Raw genomic sequence first — 17,737 nt, 5'->3', positions numbered from 1 at the left:
CCCCCGGAGACAGGCCTCAAGCACGGCAGCTGGGACCTCCGCGGGCCCCCCGGCCAGCCCCCCGGGAGTCAGCAGCAAGACCGGCAGAGTGGCCCTGGCCACCTTGAATCGGAACAGCCTGCAGCGCCTGGCCCTTGCCCAGTCCCGGGTGCTGATCGCCTCCGGGTAGGTGCTCTCTGATAGTTCGGAGCCCACGTCCACCTCCCGGCCTGGAGCTGTGGGCAGCTGCTGCTGAGCCTTGGCGGCGGGTGGGGAGAGCCCCTTCCCACACACAGGGACTGTGAGGACAGTGGTCTCTGCATGGCCCAGGTGCTCGGGTCCAGAGCGCCGCCGTCCTCACCTCCCAAGCACTGTCTCGCTGGGAGAAGCGCCGTGAGGAGCAAAAGTGACCCTCGGTACCAGCCGGGCCTTGTCTCCTCTGGTCCTCACAGCGGCTCTGTGGTGCAGGTTCACCACCGCCGATCCCTGCAGAGCCCAGGATCCGACTCTGCCACTGCCAGGCCCCCCTGCAGCCGGACACACGGTGCTGGCACAGTAGGTGCCCAGCGATGACCCGCTTCTTCCCACGCCTCCTCTCAGCTGTGCCAGTGACAGCCTAGGTGGGGAGCAGCTCCTGTGAGCACCGCGCAATCTTCCTGATTGCAAATTCGGGTGGCCGGGCCATGCTGCAGCCAGCTTCCCACCCGATCTTCCCTTTTCCAGGTGCCTGGCTCTGCCACAGGCTCAGTGCCAGAGGGGTGGGGTGGATTGAGCATCAAGCTGGGCATCTGAGCCTGGACCTGTGCACCTGGCAGCTCAGCAAGGAAGGAGGGGACGACACAGAGAAAGGAGGGTCGGGCTGGGAGTCGGGGCTCGGTCTCCACACCTGGGTCTCTGCCACTTGGGTAAGCCCAGTGGCCTGGGTGTAGCATGGGAACCATTGTAAGGCCACTGCAGAAGGCCACCACACACCCTCGGTGTCCCAGGAGCCTCGTTCCCCTTCTTTACTCTGACACATGCGCCTGTCAGCTCCAAGCTCTGCCACAAGACTGCGTATGCTCGGGAGGGGTCGGGTCCTGGGTGTGGTCCTTGCTTCCTGTGCTGGAACACAAACAGGTCCCTTGCTCCTCCCCATCGAGCAGGCTGTGTCCTGCTGTCTTCCGCGTTCTTCCATGTGAGGCAGAGAGTACAGAGCAGCAACTCCCTTCCGAGTAGGGCTGTCCCGAGAACGAAGTGAGATGTTCGGTGTGTAGAGGTGACTCGGTGCTTGGCACATTCTAAGACCGCGGTGCTGTTACCGTTAGTAGTAGCAGTAGTACCGGTGGGCAGGGACTGAGTGAGGGCTGCTGGGTGTTGGAATGAAGTCCAGGCTGCACAGGTCCCCCCTCTGCCTCTCCAGTGCCCTTGACAAATGCCAAGTGACCCCTGCCACCAGGGAGGGGAGATGCCCGCATGGCTTCCAATCTCCGAGCGGGAGTGGCAGCCTTTATCTCTGCCCTTCCTCGCCCACGCCCGCCTAGCTGGGAGCAGAGAAGCTCTGGACTGCCTGGACTCAAAGGGCTTCAGAAAGGCGCCGTTTTCTTCTCCTTCGCTCTGTCCTCCCGAGGGCTGGCCCACCCCGCCTGTCTTGCAGCCCTTTCCTTTTCACCTTCTCCCACCTCCACTCCCAGCCGGCTGTCTCCTTGCCCAGCCTTTCTTGGCCACTTAATGATCGGGTTGGTTCCCTTGTCTGCCTCTGCTGACCTTCTGTCGAACCTCTGGCCCTCGCCCCTCCCCGCCTGCCCTTGACCTCCGCAGGCAGCTTTCCCTCAGAATAAGGCTGGGAGAAATGGGGTAAAGAGGGGGCTCTGGGGGGACAAAAGATCCCATGCATTGTTCAGAGATGCGAGAAGGGGCTTCTCAAGGGACGGGGTGCGTGGAGGGCGAGAGTCACCCTGGCCCCCAGCCCTCTCCTCCAATCCGGTCAGGTCCTCTCTGCAGGCGGGCTGGTTGCCATAGAGATGGGGCCATTGCCCTGTGGAGAGTCCCCAAGTTGACACACAACTCAGAAAAGCTGCCTCTCCCCGAGGTGCCGGTGCCGGTGCCGGCAGGGTCCCCTCCCTCCCTTGCCCCCATCCGCTGCCTGGGCAGCTTCTCTCTATCAGCAGAAATAAAATGCAGACCATCCGTTGCTGGGGTAGGCCCAAGAGATCTGGGCAGGGGTGTTTGGGGCCTTTGACAGAGCCCCACTCCTGGGACACCAGTCCTCCAGAAGCCGGGGACTGGGACCCTGACCCTACGTGGCAGTGTCGCCCGCGGTCTTTCCCTGGTGAGGATGCTTCGGGGACCCTGGCCCAGCTGGAGGGTGGCACAGTGGCCAGGACTATGCGGAGCTCCCAGGGACACCAGGCAGGTCAGGGCTGCTTCCTTGTACCCTCCAGCACCCCATAAGCAAACACCACCCCTGCTCTGCCTGGAGCCCATCTACAAGCCCTGCCCACCTGCAGGTCCCAGGCAGGGCACTGTCTCCCTTCGGTTCCGCCGCGGCCCCTCCTGCTCATGAGCCCCAGCTGTCCTGGCTGAGTGAGCGATCGGATTGGGTGCGGAAACCCGCCAGTCCAGCCTGTGGGAACAAAGCTGGCTTTTGTCCCGGAGCACAGCCACTCGGGCTCGCTGGCTGGCCATGAGAAGGGAGCAGGTGCCTGTGCTGGCTCCGCGTGCTGCCCCCTGGCGGGAAGTTGTCGGAAAGGCGCCTCCTAACCCGCGGCCTCAGTTTTGCAGAGAGGGAAAGGAGCTGGGAAAGTCAAACTGCCCCCAGCGGGCTTGGCTATCTGGTGGGTTTTCCTTGCTCCTCGTCTGAACCACTTCTGGCCCTGCAGTGCAGGCTTCAGTCTGGAACCGAGTCGGGCCTGGTTCTCGGCAGCGTGCCGGGTTGAACTCCAGCTCCCTCGCGCATGTCCGCCTTGATTTTTCCAGGACAGTCCAGGGAAGTGGCCTTGGTGGCCTGGCCAGGGCACAAACTCCTCCGGCCCCCTCCCAGCCCTGGCACGGGCTCTTCCTCTGAGGGATCCCCTCCAGGTTGGCCCTGCTGCTCTGCCTCCAGTCCTGGCCCACTTTCCCCTTTGCTGGTGCTGAATCCACTCCTCTCTGCCTGCCCCGGGGATGTTAGCGGGTAACATAGGAGCTTGCCACGGTGGGCAGGCTCTGGGCCCAGATTCCATGGAATTCATTGTTTTCGTTGCGTGTGTTTGTGACGCAGAGTTACACTCATCCTGGGGGACTGGTGCATGCACACACCACCTCATGCCTTAGCCAGTTTTATCTTCCCTCCCCGCTCTGCCTTTCCTCAGATCTCCACAGATTCCACCCCCATGTTCTATCATCTATCTTTTCTTGTGCCCTTTAGACTATACTGTGGGTTTCTCCTATAAGAAGTACTTAAGCTTCTGTATCTGATTTATTTCGCTTAGTATTATGGCCTCAAGGTGCATCCATTTTGCACAGATGACTCAAGTTTTGTTCTTTCTATGACAGAGTAGTACTCCGCCGTGTATTTCACATCTTCATCCATCTGTTGGGGGCATCTGGGCCCCTTGGGTCTTCAGCAGTGTGATCTCGGTCAGCTTTGCCTCACTTCCGTGTCCTGGACAGGGTGGTAACCTGGGCAACAGCCCAGGTGGCTGAAGGTTAGGGGCAGCTTGGATGCCCCTGGTGGGAGGCGGCCCTGGGGTGAGTGTGACGGTGACCTGCAGTGCAGATGAAGCCCCTCGTCCAGGGCACAAATACACACGCACCCCTCCCCCATCTGGGGTCCCAGCACCGCCCACCCACCCCACGTGTCCCCTGGACTCCATTCTGCTCCGTGGTGGCCTCACCTCTCCCAGATCCCAGGCAGCTGCTCCATCTCCAGCCGGGTCTGCGCTCCTGGGGAGGGCGGGAGGGGGCTGTGGGGAGCAGGGCAAGCTGGTGGCCCCCAAGTGCTGGGCAGGGATGGGCCACATCTGCTTCTCGGGAGCTTGGGGGAAATGCAGACTTGCGCGGTCCTGGGTGGCTGTTGTACGCTCGGATCTGGACTCGGTTCCTTATTTTTTCATTGCTTCCATGGCTATTGATTGAATGCCAACCAATGCCGAGCTCTGAACACGGTACACACAGACATTCACCCTGGAAGAGCTTAAATTCTAGAAGGGAGATAAGAAGCCAACACTTACTTCCAGAGATCCTAAATCTCTGGAGAGAAGAAAACCCTGGTGGAAGATCAGGGTCCTGGGCAGGCTGGAGGGTGGCAAGCAGGACTGAATCAGTGGTGTCAGGAACTTCGAAGGAAAGGTGAGATTGGAGCCAGGGGGGGCTGAGCAGTTACTTTCTGGAAGGTCGAAGGCAGGCGCGGGCCTGGGAGTGGGAGGAGCCGCAGAGAAGGGAAGGGGCCAGAGTCAGAGGCGGGTCTGACCTGCCTTGAGCCTGGCATCTCCCCTGGCCGCTGTGTTAGGAACTTTGCTTCCTCGGGAGGTTTAAACCCGGCCGTCCCAGCCCCCTAGCAGAAGGTGACAGACGTGCCCTTTCCTCCCGCAGTGTCCCCACGGTCCCCGTGAAAAACTTGAATGGGTCGAGTCCTGTCAATCCGGCCTTGGCAGGTAAGAACCGCCCCGGCTGCCCAAAGAGAAAAACCAGAGATGTCAGAGAAGTCGTATGAGAACAGGAGAGGGTCTGGAATTCACTGGAGCAAAGGAAGATTTTAGGAGCTGTGTAGGGAGGGTGAGAAGAACTGAGGGACACAGAAGGCTGTAGAAGAGAGTGAGCGAAGGGCCGCAGGGCCTAAAGTGCGAGGACTCTGCTGGAACGGAGGGGCATTGGTGTCAGGAGGGCGGAGCTGGGGTGTGGCTCGTTCTCCATCCCTGCCTCTCCCGCCCACCAGGAATCACCGGGATCCTAATGAGCGCTGCTGGGCTGCCCGTGTGCCTCACCAGACCCCCGAAGCTGGTGCTGCACCCACCACCCGTCAGCAAGCGCGAGATCAAGTCCATCCCGGGGGTCTCCGACACCAGCCGCAGAACCACCAGAAAGCAAGCTAAGAAAGGTACTGCCTCTCTCCCCGGACGCCAGCCCCGGCCCAGCCCCAGCTGCAGGGTCATAGCCAAGGCTCAGCACTCGTTCTGAGTCTGCTCAAGGGTCTCGCCAGTAGATCCTGATGGTGACACCAAGCTGCATTGTGCACAGGTCAGACAGAAGCATGCAATGCACAGATCCAGAGAATAGCAATACTGTGTACGGCATTAAAATGCATCCTAGGAGAGAAAGGATGCTTTGGCATTAGCACCTGCACAGATTGGATTCGTACCCTGACTCTGTCACTTGCTGCTTGGTGGCCGCATAGAGCCTCTGTTTTCTGTCTTCGTGATGGGGTAAAAATGTCCATGGCCAGTACTTAGCAGGAACAAGGTGTGCTCACAAAATACCATGGGTGCGTAAATTAGTAAAGACGCACTACCGTGACAGGTCCGGCGCTGTGAGTCCCCATCAGGTCACCCCCAATCTGGGCCGCAGCCCTCCCATTGTCCTTGCTTCTTCCCCAGCAGAGCTGGGCGTTCTCTCTCGTGGCTTTACCTGCGCTGTCACGGCTGCCTCTGTGTCCCGGATCAATTTAAAACGTCGATGTTTCCTGGTCATTTTGCCTTCGGGGAAGAGCCAGAAGTGGCACAGTGCCTGTTCTAATGAATACGGTAAAGGGGCATCACGCTCACATGTTTCTGAGCCGGGGCACGTGGCAGTAGCTGTTCCCATACTTTTAGTCACATGATAAACACACTCAGGAAAGAGGACTTCCGGGACTGCTTCAAAGAGTGGCCAGAAAAATGGGATGAATGTGTTCCAGGCAGGGGGGTCTGTTAGAGGGGATGAGTGGTGATGTCTTTTACCGTTTAGTATTTAAATATTCACGGTATGTTTTGACTGAAGCACATATACCCTGGAGCGCGTCCTGACGGTGGGGAAGCAGCCTCCACCTGTGTCCCTCCAGCCGCTCTGGGTCCCCCGGCCACTCTGAGTCCTTCTGCTGGAGCCCTTCCTATTGCCGCAGTCCGGCAACCTGGGGGCCAGGGCTGCTTCTCTCAGCACAGAGGCCGCTGGCTCAGCCCCACAGCCGTGTTTCTGATGACGAATGGCGCTGTCCTCTCCCTGGCACGCTCGCTTCTTGTGACATCCCGTCCTCTGTGTGCTGCCTCAGCCCAAGGCAGGGCAGGTCCTGGGCTGTCGGACAGGATAAGCGGGAGACAGTGCAGTTTGGCTCCTGGCCATGGCGCGGTCCCCTTCCTGAAAGCCCTGCCCACCGATGGAAGACAGGGCTGTATGCGTTCCCGCTCCTGTGAGTGGCACACACTGCACCCTTCTCTGGAAGAGTGTGAGGGGCCTGTTCTTCCGCGAGCTTGTGAACTGTGAAAGCACCACCTTGAGGTGGGTCCCATCAATCTTCCACGTCTTACAGGTGAGAAAACAAGCTCAGAGCAGTTAAAAGAAAGCCCCGAGGTGGCTCTCGCTCTGTCTGTGGTCCTTGTACGGCTGTATCCTGCCATCTTCCGCTGCAGATCAGAGCTTCCAAAGGCTCCAGTGCCCGATGGAGCCCCAGGTCCCTGCTGCGGTCAGGAAGCTCCCCGGCCACATTTGCTGGCGGCAGCTCCACTGTCCACAGCCAAGGAGCAGCACCCTGACACGGCGGGTCCCAGCTCCCTGGTTTCTTGTAGAAATATGAACGCTTGTGGAAATTGTCCTAGTGTACAAAGTGTTTTTGTTTCTGCTGCTGCAGCTGTTTGAGTATAAAGAAAAGAATCTCACTGCACACTTGTGTCCACTAAGATGTGATGAGCTGGGAGTAGGCAGAGGCCATGTCAGTATGGTGCCCTTCCTCGGGTTCCCTGATTGATCTTCCACAGCCTGAATTCCCTTTCACATTCTAAGTCCAGTTGTAGAATGAGCTGACGCCCTTTTCTGCCTTGGTCTGGGCTCTCGCTCTCCCCTCTCACCAGCCTGAGCTGGGAAGGCGGGGGTCCTCTTGCCTCCTGGTGACCTGTGCTCCTTCGGTCCCCACAGGTAAAACCCCGGAGGAAGTGCTGAAGAAGTACCTGCAGAAGGTCCGGCACCCGCCTGAGGAGGTGCGTGGGGTTCACCTCTCCCTCGCAGTGGGCCTCACCTCTGCCACCGTGTCCTGTGGGAGGCAGCTTTGGTGTCAGGCTGAGCCTGGGCTCCGAGCCTGTCCCTGCATAGTGGAGCACTGGTGAATTCTCAGCTCCCTTCCGCGATGGCCCAAGTTTAAGGAAAACTGGGCTGTGCCACGGACACTGGCTTCACAGTGGATATGGTGGGGATGGCAGGGTTTCCACCCTGAGGCAGCATTTGTGCGGGAGACACTTGGGTCGCGACTACAGGGCAGAGAGCAGAGGTGCCGCAGCAGGCAGCACAGAGCATCACCGAACGGTGTTTAAAAAAGCAGTGCTGGGCCGGGGATTTGGCTCAGTGGTGCCACCGCCTGCCTCGCAAGCACAAGGTCCTGAGTTCGATCCCTGTACCAAAAAAAAAAAAAAAATGCAGTGCTGCAGCTGACAGAAGTGTTGTAGTTTTTTTATTCAAGCAACGCCTCTCTGGCACATTTAAAATCCCTCTTTAAAGTATTCTAATTTTTTAAACATTTTATGAGCAGGTCTGTAGCACCTGTTGATTGCATTCACCCTGGGGGGCTGGCACATGTGCACAACACTTTGTGACGCCCTTCGCTCCCCTGGGTCCCGGCCCTGCTCCCCTCCCTCGTCTCTTGGTTCCGATGCAATTCCTTTGCAGGTCAGTGTAAGGCCTGACAGCGCCACACTGAGGAGGGACTGAGGAGGGACCGTGAGTCCTCAGGGAGACTGACATATGGCCAGGAATGACGCAGAGCAGGGAAAAGATTCAGCTCCTCCAGCCACCCCCCAGGGCCCAACTAAGAGAGGGCCGCAGCAGTTCCCCCGAGCCCAGTCGCCCGGGGGCTGGCCACTGATGCCTCTCACTGCCTCCTGTCTCCTGTCCTACAGGACTGCACCATCTGCATGGAGCGCCTCACGGCCCCCTCGGGCTACAAGGGCCCGCAGCCGATGGTCAAGCCGGACGTGGTGGGCAAGTTGTCCCGCTGCGGCCACGCCTACCACATCTACTGCCTGGTTGCCATGTACAACAATGGGAACAAGGTCAGTGCCAGGCTGGGGTCTGTGGGGCACCCAGAGCAGGGAACACCCGTTTCTTTCCCCCAAGGTTTGGGCAGTTTTAGGGGACCCCACAGCAGCAGAGTGCTCACGGCTGTTCTCAGCAGGAGCATGGTGTCCCCCAAACCGTCGGTGCGCGTTCATTGTGCCCTTGCCTGGGCGAGGGGCTCCCGGTCATCTTTCCCCTCAGGACGGTGAGTTTAAGCAGTAGCTCACTTTCTCTGAACAGCTTCACACACCCTTGATTGTCCCTTCCAAGGCTCCAGAGGTCACTGTCAAAGCCTCCCTGGGCCCCTGCTGGAAGGCTGTTGGCGGTGCTGCCCTCTGGCGGACTGACTGGCCCTGGAGAGGTGTCTCCTGGCGCGGGTTTCCAGGGACCAGGAGCCTCTGAGGGTGGTCATTCTCCGCACTCAGCACCTGCACTTTCCTAAGACGCTGTTTCCCGTTCCTGGAACAACCTTCACGCCTACCTCCATGAGTCTGAATCCTGTCCATTTCTCCTGAGCGCTGCCTCTGAGTCTGACATTTCTCTGATATCTCCCAACTTTCTCCTCACCCCAAAGCATCTGGATGTCAGAGGCTGCACTGTGAACCTCTCGTGGGAGGAAAGGAAGCCAGTCTGAACTTGGATCCTGGCTTAGATGCTGAACGACCTTGGGCAAGGTTTTTCAGCCTTTCTGAGATTTCATTTTCCACATGGAAGATAAAGATGTGGCCCTGCCTCCTCTCTGGGCTGTTATTATCCCAGATGCCCTTGGCTTGCCTGCCACTGCAGTTATCCCTCCTCTTTACTACCCCACGGGCTGCCTCGGATCTTCCTGTGTCCCTAAGACTCAGGCTCCTGGCGGCCTCCATCGTAGGTGGAGGGTATGAGTCTGGCCCCCGTGCTCACTGTCCTGGCCCCCAGCTCAGGGTCTTCTTTACGCACTTGCATCTTGAGAGGTGCGTGACTGAAAGCTTTTCTCAGCACCTGTTTGCTGAGAATGAGTGGGTGCAGAAATGCTTAGTAAGCCTTTGCGCTGTGTGTGCAGCGCTTCAGAAAGGTTTCTCAAGGTGCTCGCCTCGGTTCTCCTTTTAACAAATACTCTGAACGTGTGTTTTTGTTTTGTCAAACACACTGGAGAAACCAGAGAGACGAGAGTGATTCACCCCAGGTCATGAGCGACACTGCGAGCCGTTCCTCTAAGTGAGCAGCGCTGGGCTGAAAGTCCCGGAACAGCTCAGCCAGGATCCGCCTCCCCAAAGGGGGCTGTCAGGGCGCGGGTCCCAGCTGTGCACCACTGCGTCTGCGCTGCACACACCTTGCTTCCCACCTGCAGCCCTCTGCTCGCCCCATCCTGGCCTCCTCAGGCTCCTGCAGCCCCCGGTGTTGCGGCGAAGCCGCCATGGCACTTTGTGTCACCACATCCAGAACCATCGGCACCCCTGGGGTTGGGCCCACAGAGCAGCAAGCGCTGTGATCGTGCAGTGCCTCGAAAGCCGGGCATGGTGACTCACAGCTGGGATCCCAGCACTCAAAGCTGAGGCGGGAGGGGTGGATGTTTGAGCCCAGCCTCGGAGACTTAGAGACTCAGAGAGACGCTGTCTCAAGAGAAATTAAAATTAAGAGTGAAAAACAGCTAGGGTGTGAATCAGTGTGAAGGCCCCAATTTGGGCGTTAGTATCACAAAAATAAATCAGGCTCAGAACTCCTTCCTAGGCCATACCAGAAAGAGGCGGAATGGCAGGAGGGCCGTATACGCTCCTGTGAGATGTGCTGTCCTGTAAGGGGCGCCACCGTTCCCTCCTTTAGTTACCCATGCAGTACGTGTCCTCTGTCCTTCTGAACCAAGTTACAGCCACTTCCTTCAAGCCCCTCAGTTGCTCCGGCACGATGCCCGCTTCGTCTCACGCGATGGGCCTGAGTCTGCGGAGACATCGGGATGCACAGAATCACATTTAGCGATGCCATGAGCTTCACCCTCCCCGCAGGTCACCTCGTCTACTCCTCCAGCCACTGAGCAAGACAGTTACTGTTCGTGTTCTTGTTCCACAAGGAAACTGAGTCTCAGCGAGTGTAATTGCTTTGCCCGAGGTCACAGAGCATCGCAGGAGGGCTGAGACTCAGATCTGGGCAGTGTGACTTAGGGTTCAGCCAGCGTACCCCCAGCCTCCCTGTTCAAGCAGCAGCTTCCTGAGGGCCCGATGTCTTTATGTCAAAGGCTTCTCCCTCTCTTGAGTGCTTGAGTCTGAACCACCCACTCGGGCCTCGGGCCCAGCATGACTCCCCAGGTAGGGCCCTGTGCGGGTCAGCTGGTCCCCCTCAAGGAAGGGGTGTCTCTTCTAGGTCCCTTAGCATGGAGCCCGGGGTTCTTTTTGGAATTTCTTTCCTGTTCCCTGGAGGTGGCTGGGCAGGGTTTCAGGTCTGGTATTTCCTGGAGGGCTCCTTGCCCCTCCCGGTGACTGCTCCCAGGTCCTCGGTTTCTCGTGCCTTTCGGGATCAGGTGAGGAGATCGTTACCAGAACTGTTTGCCAATCGCTGTTTCAGGATGGGAGTTTACAGTGTCCAACCTGTAAGACCATCTACGGGGTGAAGACAGGAACCCAGCCACCGGGGAAGATGGAGTACCACCTCATCCCCCACTCCCTGCCAGGCCACCCTGACTGCAAAACCATCCGGATCATCTACAGCATCCCCCCGGGCATTCAGGTGCGCCCCCTGGTGTTTAAAGGATTAAAAAACGCTCCACTCTGAAGTCTTCCCACCTTCTGGGGCCTCACCCCACACGCTTCCCTGTCACCACCATTGTTCGTGGTTTCTTGAGAACCCTCCTGGGATCCTTTGTGCACACCCGGGAGCGGAGGCACCTCCAGAGAGTGACACTGAGGCACTTTGTTTCGCACCCTGCATTCTTCTGTGAACAATGCAATCTACAGAGCTTTCCAGGGCAGTCTGGAGGGAGCTCCCTCATTCCTTCCTCTGTGTGTGTAGTAATCCATTGTGTACGTAATTTCATTCAGCAGCTTCCATTTGATGGGCGTATGCATTGTTTCCAGGCTTTTGCTACAACAAATAATGCTGCAATGAATAACCTCGCACGCATGTGAGAATATCAGCAGAATAGTCCAGCCAAAGTGGAATTTCTTTGCAAATGGGTATTTGCATTTCTAATTTGATAGCTACGCTTGGCTTTGATTTTTGTGGGCATCTCTCTCCTCTTTGGATCTTTGAAAGCCAGTCTTGAAGGACAAGTTTGAACAGTATCCCTGACAGTAAATACAAATGAGACCCTTCCTTCCCACAGTGAAGCTTTCTCTAAACACACATGGGTAGAGACTGGACTCATTTCTTTAGCAGATATTTATTCTTGTGCCTTTTTTACCCCTCTTGTTTGTCTTTTTTTTTTAAACAGATGTTAGGGTGCATTGCGGTGCAGGCGTGTGTGCTCTAAGTACCAGAGAAGCTCCCTGAAGTCCCCCTGGTAGTGAGACTGGGAAACCCTAAAGTAGACAAGTAAATGAACAAGGGGCTCCCAGGTGATGAGGAAATTGAACCAAAAGGTGTGAACTCCTACGTAAGGACAGGAATAAAACATGCTTGTGACGCGGGGTTTGCCTAGCAGGGAAGGCTAGCGAGTAAAGCAGATGTGTGCCGCTCATAAAAGCCAGGCGAGGCCGTGTGCACACGGGAAGCACAAGGCCGGCTGAGTCTTCGTGAGCTGTCAGTGCCGGGCAGCTGCCTGCTCTTTCCTAGCATGGTTTCTCCTTCTCTACAGCTGGGGAGGAACCCTGTAGGCAGAGGTGTTGTAAGAGCGGGAGGAAACGTGTGCGTGTGTGTGCGTGTGTGTGCACTCAGGGCCCTGGGCACAGGACCGAGATGCACAGTTCCAGTGTGTGTGCGTGTGTGTGTGTGTGTGTGTGTGTGTGTGCACTCAGGGCTCTGGGCACAGGACCGAGATGCACAGTTCCAGTGTGTGTGCGCACGTGTGTGTGTGTGTGTGCGCGCGCACTCAGGGCCCTGGGCACAGGACCGAGGTGCACAGTTCCAGTGTGTGTGTGTGTGTGTGTGTGTGTGCATTCAGGGCCCTGGGCACAGGACCGAGGTGCACAGTTCCAGTGTGTGTGCGTGTGTGTGTGTGTGTGTGTGTGTGTGTGCACTCAGGGCCCTGGGCACAGGACCGAGGTGCGCAGTTCCAGTCGCCGTCCCTGTGCCACGTCTTCCCTGTCGCGGTGACGCTGTTCCCTGCCCGCCTCTGTCTGGAAGTCAGACTTTCCGGTGCAGATCCCCCCGTGGGCCTCCCAGTGGGCCACGAGAGGTGTGAGGAACTGGAGGACAGTGTTTCTGGCCAGAGAGGTGGTAAAGTGCGGGTGTTGAAGGACAGGACAGGAGAGTTCCATCTGGGGTCCGTGGGTGGGCAGAGCACGCAGAGAGGGGGCAGGTCTGGCCAGGATGTGAAAAGCCTGAAGACCCAGGCCGAGTGCGGACTGGGCTTACCGGGCCACAGGGAGGCCCTGCAGACTGCTGGCTGTGTGGCTGGAATCCGAAGCCTCCAGCACAGGATAGCTGGAGGACGGATGGCCCAGGGCAGTGAGGGCCTGGAGCAGGGTGTGGTCAGGGAAGGTCTGTGCGGTGCCTCCCAGGGGCCCGACGGGGGTGGGGCTGGGGGGGACACTGGGGTCAGCACCATCTCCGTCCATGGAGGCGGCCACCACTTCCTTCCTCCCCTCACTCTTCTCCGAGCCCACAGCACCGACCCCTCCATGCAGGTGGCCAATCTTACTTGACCCGCATGTGTGCTGCTGAGAATGACTGTAAAAGTATTTTTCATCATTTTAAAATCATGGCACATAATAAGAGAAAATGAAAACTCAGCTGGACGTGGCAGCGCATGCCTGTAATCCCAGCACCCTGGGAGGCTGAGGCAGGAGGACGGAAACCTGGGTGACTTAGCAACTTAGCAAACCCTGTCTCAAAATCAATTCCTCAAGAAGGACTGGAGATGCAGCTCGACTGCGGGCAATTGTTCAAACCCAAGTACCATGAAAACAAAGCGAAACAAAAACAAATCCACATTTTCTTATAGCTTTGTTGCGTATTTATCAATGTGTGCTGGCTGGATGCATTTATTAATTGTGTAGGAGAGTTCGTGCCAACAGCTGGGTGGAGTCCTGACAGTCACCTCAGTCATAACTAGAAGGGCTTTCTATTCAGGGGTTTTATCCCGGAGGGGTCAGAGATGCCCGGAGATTCTAGACAAGTATAGCACACATGCGAAGTAAGGGCATTCATTGTTGGTGCAAGTCCATCTCTTCTCATGAGGGACCAGGAGGCCCATGGGATGCCCGGCGTCTCGGTCTGCTCTCTGCTGCTGTAAGAGAATAGCTGAGGTGGGGTGGCTTTATAATGAATACAGGTCCACGTATTCATGGACTGCAGAGGGTAGGAAGTCATGAGCGCTGTGTCCAGTCAGGCTGTGTTAGGTGTCACTAGAGGACCAGATTTAATGGAACGTGCACAGTGACCCCTTCAGAGCTGACGTATAAAGGATTGAAAGGTAGGCTCACAGTGGCCACCTGCAGAGTCAGGGTGTTAGCTGCAAAAGGGCCATCCGGTTGCGGGAGATCTGGAGGATTCGGTGAGAAGTCAAAGGTCTGGAGCTCGCTGCAGAGTCTCATGAGAGTCCATACCGGGACGCCAGAGGACTGCACTGGAATCCTGGAGACAGATGTCCGAAGATGGTGGTGAAGACAGGGCCGCCTGTGAAGAAGCAGCGAGACCTCCTCCTGTCCTCTTTACTCCACCCAGGCCACCAGCCTGTTGGTTGGTGCCCCCCACCCTCAGGGTGGAGCTTCCCATCACCCACGCCCAACATCTGCCCAGCCAGTCAGCTGGGCGTCTCCTAACGCAAGTTCACAGTTAGCGTCTCACAGGGCCTTGCGCTGCTTTGGCTCCCGGAGAAAAGCAGAGGATGAGCAGATGTGTGTGTAAGAGGGAAAATGCGAGCCGCACACTTGCTTTATAGCAAGTACTTTCACCTTCACGTACTGTCTCCTGGGAGGGAGGTGGGCACACCCCCTAAGAAAGCATCCTCCTCCTAATAACCTCCCTGGGGCCGACTCACCTGCAGGGGAGTCAGAGTCTGTATGAGTTTGTAGGAGACAAACCGTATCCACAGCCGCAGCAGCTTGATTCCAACTCGATTCTGCTTCCATTTCTTTCCTACCAGTGGCCTGAGACTGTCTTCTGGGCCACTGGGTGACACTCGCTGAAATATTGGTAGGAGATGTTTAGTCCTGAGCATCCTCAGCAATATTGCTAATTAGGAAAGCAGCCAAAAACTCCCAGAAGACAAAAGGAATCCATGAGAATCGTTCAGAAAATCCTCACTGCACAGATCCCAGCTCTGAGGCACTTTGTTGTCTGAGTCATTTAAGATGCCCAGGGTGTGCCGGCTTCTGGGGAAACCTGGCCAGAAGTTTCAGCAACACTGCTGACATCACGGAAGCCATTTAACTTCTCAGGGAGGCGGTTTTCCTCATCTGCACAGCAGCGAAGGGTGCTAAATACTGAGCTCTTCCTTTGCCCCTCAGTGAGTATCCAACCGTCAAAGAGGGCTCCTGCCAGCCCAGCCAGGAGGACACCCAGGACGTGTGTGACTCCGTTTCCATTTTTACTGTCATCATGCCTGCACCTCTCATCAGAGATACGTTGGAAAATGCCCTGTTTTTCTCTCTGTTTTCAGGGGCCAGAACACCCGAATCCCGGCAAGACGTTCAGTGCCCGCGGCTTCCCACGACACTGCTACCTTCCAGACAGCGAGAAGGGGAGAAAAGTAAGCACGGATGTTTCGGAGCAGGGTGGGGGACGTAGTTGCAAAGGGGCCCGGAGCTGTGCTTCCTGCTGATCAGAGAAGCCTGGGTCTCCTTTTACTCTAGATACACACAGCAGTGAGGTCCTACCAGAGCCCACCGCAGGGAAGAATGCACTTGATTAGATGGCTTTTCTGGTAGATGGGGACAGTAGAAATTTGGTTGGTTTTTCTTTTTTTTCCTCTCCAGTATATTGCTGACAGTAATTGTCTTTGTGAGGACCCTTTGTCTGCAGCCCTGCTGCTAAAGGCAGCTGCCGGGGACAGTAGCCATGGGGACCCCTAGGAGCCTGACAGAAGCACAGAACTAGAGTCGCTGCATCTCAGGAGATCCCTAGCTGGCCTGCCCACACGTTAAGGTGTGAGAAGCGCTACTCCAGGGCACAGATCTGGATTGGTGCGGGGTTCTTTTATTTTATATTTTATTTATTTGCAGTATTGGAGGTGCAACCCAGGGCCTTTGTGCCGAGCTATCTCCCCAGCCCTTTTTATTTTTTGAGACAAGGTCTCCCCAAGTTGCTAAGTTGCCCGACTTGGGCTTGAACTTTTGGTCCTTCGGCCTCAGCCCAGCAGCATGTGCCAGCACTCCCCACTAGGATGATTTCATCTTCACATGCTTTTGTATTCTTGGACTTTTCTAAAAATTGCAGAGGGAGTAATGGTTTGGTTCCCGGATTCCTAGTAATTCATGATCAGACTGCAGCAGTCCTGTGAACTCTAGTTAGAAGAAAAACTTTGTATTTGCGTTTCTGTGGATGAGGCCAGAACGAATTTTTCTTGCTCTCAGGAAGAAAACAGAGCCACTGGTCTGTGTAGAGTGTGGGGTGCAGGGGGGACCCAGGCCGGGGGAGCAGGCCTCCGTGGTCCATGCCTTTCCCTTTGGAAGGGGGCCAAGGACCAAGAGAAAACAGGTGAAGGTGTGTGGCCCTGTTGGTCCCCCTGCAAGCTTTCCGCTTACACACCCATTAAATTTAAAGTCATCTGAGTTGTTTCCATGGCTTTCTCTTTCTTTTTCCCCTAACATAAAAACACCTGCTGTGGTGTGAGATTAAGCCTTCCTCTCTCACTACCCCATCTCATCCCTCACGTCTGCCGTTCTGGGACTGAAACCCTGGACTTGGCTGCAGGGAGAGGGGCAACGAGAGCATGGGGCTTCGATCCAGAGCAGCCTGGGTCTGATCCTGGTTTACCATTCGTCAGCTGCGGAAACTGGTGTAAAGCTTCACACCCTGAAGGCTCGTTTCTGAAACTGTAAAGCAGTGACGATTTCTCTCCGCGCACTACTGTCTGCACACCCTTCTCTGTCTTCCCTTCCCCTGAGGCTTAGCTCTGCAGCAAACTCGTCCTGGGGCTCTGTTCTGACTCTGATCGGAGCAGGCCGCAGACCCTGGCCGTGGAGTCAGGCGGTCCTGAGGTCCGGCTTCCTCCCCGTCCCTACCCACCACTTGACCAGCTATGACCAGGGCGGAGCTTTTACCTTCCGCGCTTCTGTTTCTTCATTTGCAAAAAGGGGGTCACGAGAACACCTGGCCCGTCCTTTTCTGTGCCTGTCATCTGGCTCCACTCAGGAAATGAGTTGTAAGTTTACTACTGTGAGGATTCCTCAGCCACAGCCTGTGCCAAGTTTGCAGTAGTTCCACTGGGGAAGGGATGTCGTTCCTAGCAGGCACCTTCTGCATGTTTGACACTGCTGTGTCCAAGACTGCACACAGAACAGCGGGTATTGTCGGGCTCGACCAAGATGTTGTTGCCTTTTGATGCACGAGGACATTCTGAAATCCCCCACATGTCCCCGGGGCCTCGGTTTCCGCACCTGTACGATAGGGACAGTGATAGCTCCTGCTGTCTACCTGGCTGAAATGTGGTGGTGAGAACCAGAAGAGCAATTAAACACGAAACAGCCTGGAGTAGGGCCAAGCGCTCCAAGATGCCACTAAGAAGCACTCTACCCCTTTAGCCGTTGGCAGATTAATGCAAGTTCGAGGTGATGGTGCGGAGGAGTAAAAGTTCTCAGATCCAAGCACCTTCGGCTCCCAGGTCCTGTGTTTTACAAGGCAGCTATGACGTTGATAGTTGACATTTGTCAGGTGCAGTCATGTTCCTAACGCTGGCATGAAAATGATTTTCACACAGTTCCCCATAAAATGTGCACAAGCTTTGGACAGATCACTCCATTGCCACTTTATGAAGAAACCTAAAGCTCAGACAGGTGCTGTAGCTTGTCGAGGGTCACACAGCCACACGGCCAGGAGCCACCCCAAAGCTCCCTGGCTCCATCTCCAGGTGGCTTGGGGCCTGGGGACGTGGGGAGGGGCGGGCCCCTGGGAGGGCCACTACCCCAGAGGCAGTGCCTGAGCAGGCTCTGTCTCCCACCCCGGTCCCCCAGGTTCTGAAGCTGCTGCTTGTGGCCTGGGATCGCCGCCTCATCTTTGCCATCGGTACCTCCAGCACCACGGGCGAGTCCGACACGGTCATCTGGAATGAGGTGCACCACAAGACGGAGTTCGGCTCTAATCTCACCGGCCACGGCTACCCCGACGCCAATTACCTGGATAACGTGCTGGCCGAACTGGCTGCCCAGGGCATCTCTGAGGACAGCACTGCCCAGGAGAAAGACTGAGGCCGGCGGTGCTTTGAAGCGGGATGGGGACAAGGGGGCCGCAGGGAGCCGGGCGGAGGCCGGGGCAGCGCCCCCTCCCGTCCCGA

General features: G+C 56.8%; 1 protein-coding gene across 1 annotated transcript in view; it reads left to right on the top strand.

Annotated features, from left to right (window-relative positions):
- Positions 1-17,731, top strand: part of Dtx4 (deltex E3 ubiquitin ligase 4) — a 37,288-nt gene extending 19,557 nt beyond the window's left edge. The window contains exons 9-16 of the mRNA XM_033756599.1: positions 1-165; positions 4,531-4,592; positions 4,874-5,035; positions 7,042-7,103; positions 8,016-8,168; positions 10,711-10,872; positions 14,906-14,995; positions 17,418-17,731. Of these exons, the coding sequence (XP_033612490.1) occupies positions 1-165; positions 4,531-4,592; positions 4,874-5,035; positions 7,042-7,103; positions 8,016-8,168; positions 10,711-10,872; positions 14,906-14,995; positions 17,418-17,651 (1,090 nt within the window). The 3' untranslated portion in view covers positions 17,652-17,731. The remainder of the gene's footprint in view (positions 166-4,530; positions 4,593-4,873; positions 5,036-7,041; positions 7,104-8,015; positions 8,169-10,710; positions 10,873-14,905; positions 14,996-17,417) is intronic.
- The last annotated feature ends 6 nt before the right edge of the window (positions 17,732-17,737 follow it).

Source organism: Fukomys damarensis, unplaced genomic scaffold, assembly GCF_012274545.1.
Source record: "Fukomys damarensis isolate Sample0158 unplaced genomic scaffold, DMR_v1.0_HiC HiC_scaffold_27, whole genome shotgun sequence".
Classification (NCBI taxonomy): domain Eukaryota; kingdom Metazoa; phylum Chordata; class Mammalia; order Rodentia; family Bathyergidae; genus Fukomys; species Fukomys damarensis.
The sequence above is the reverse complement of the archived record's forward strand: the minus strand, read 5'-3'. Positions and strand labels throughout refer to the sequence as shown.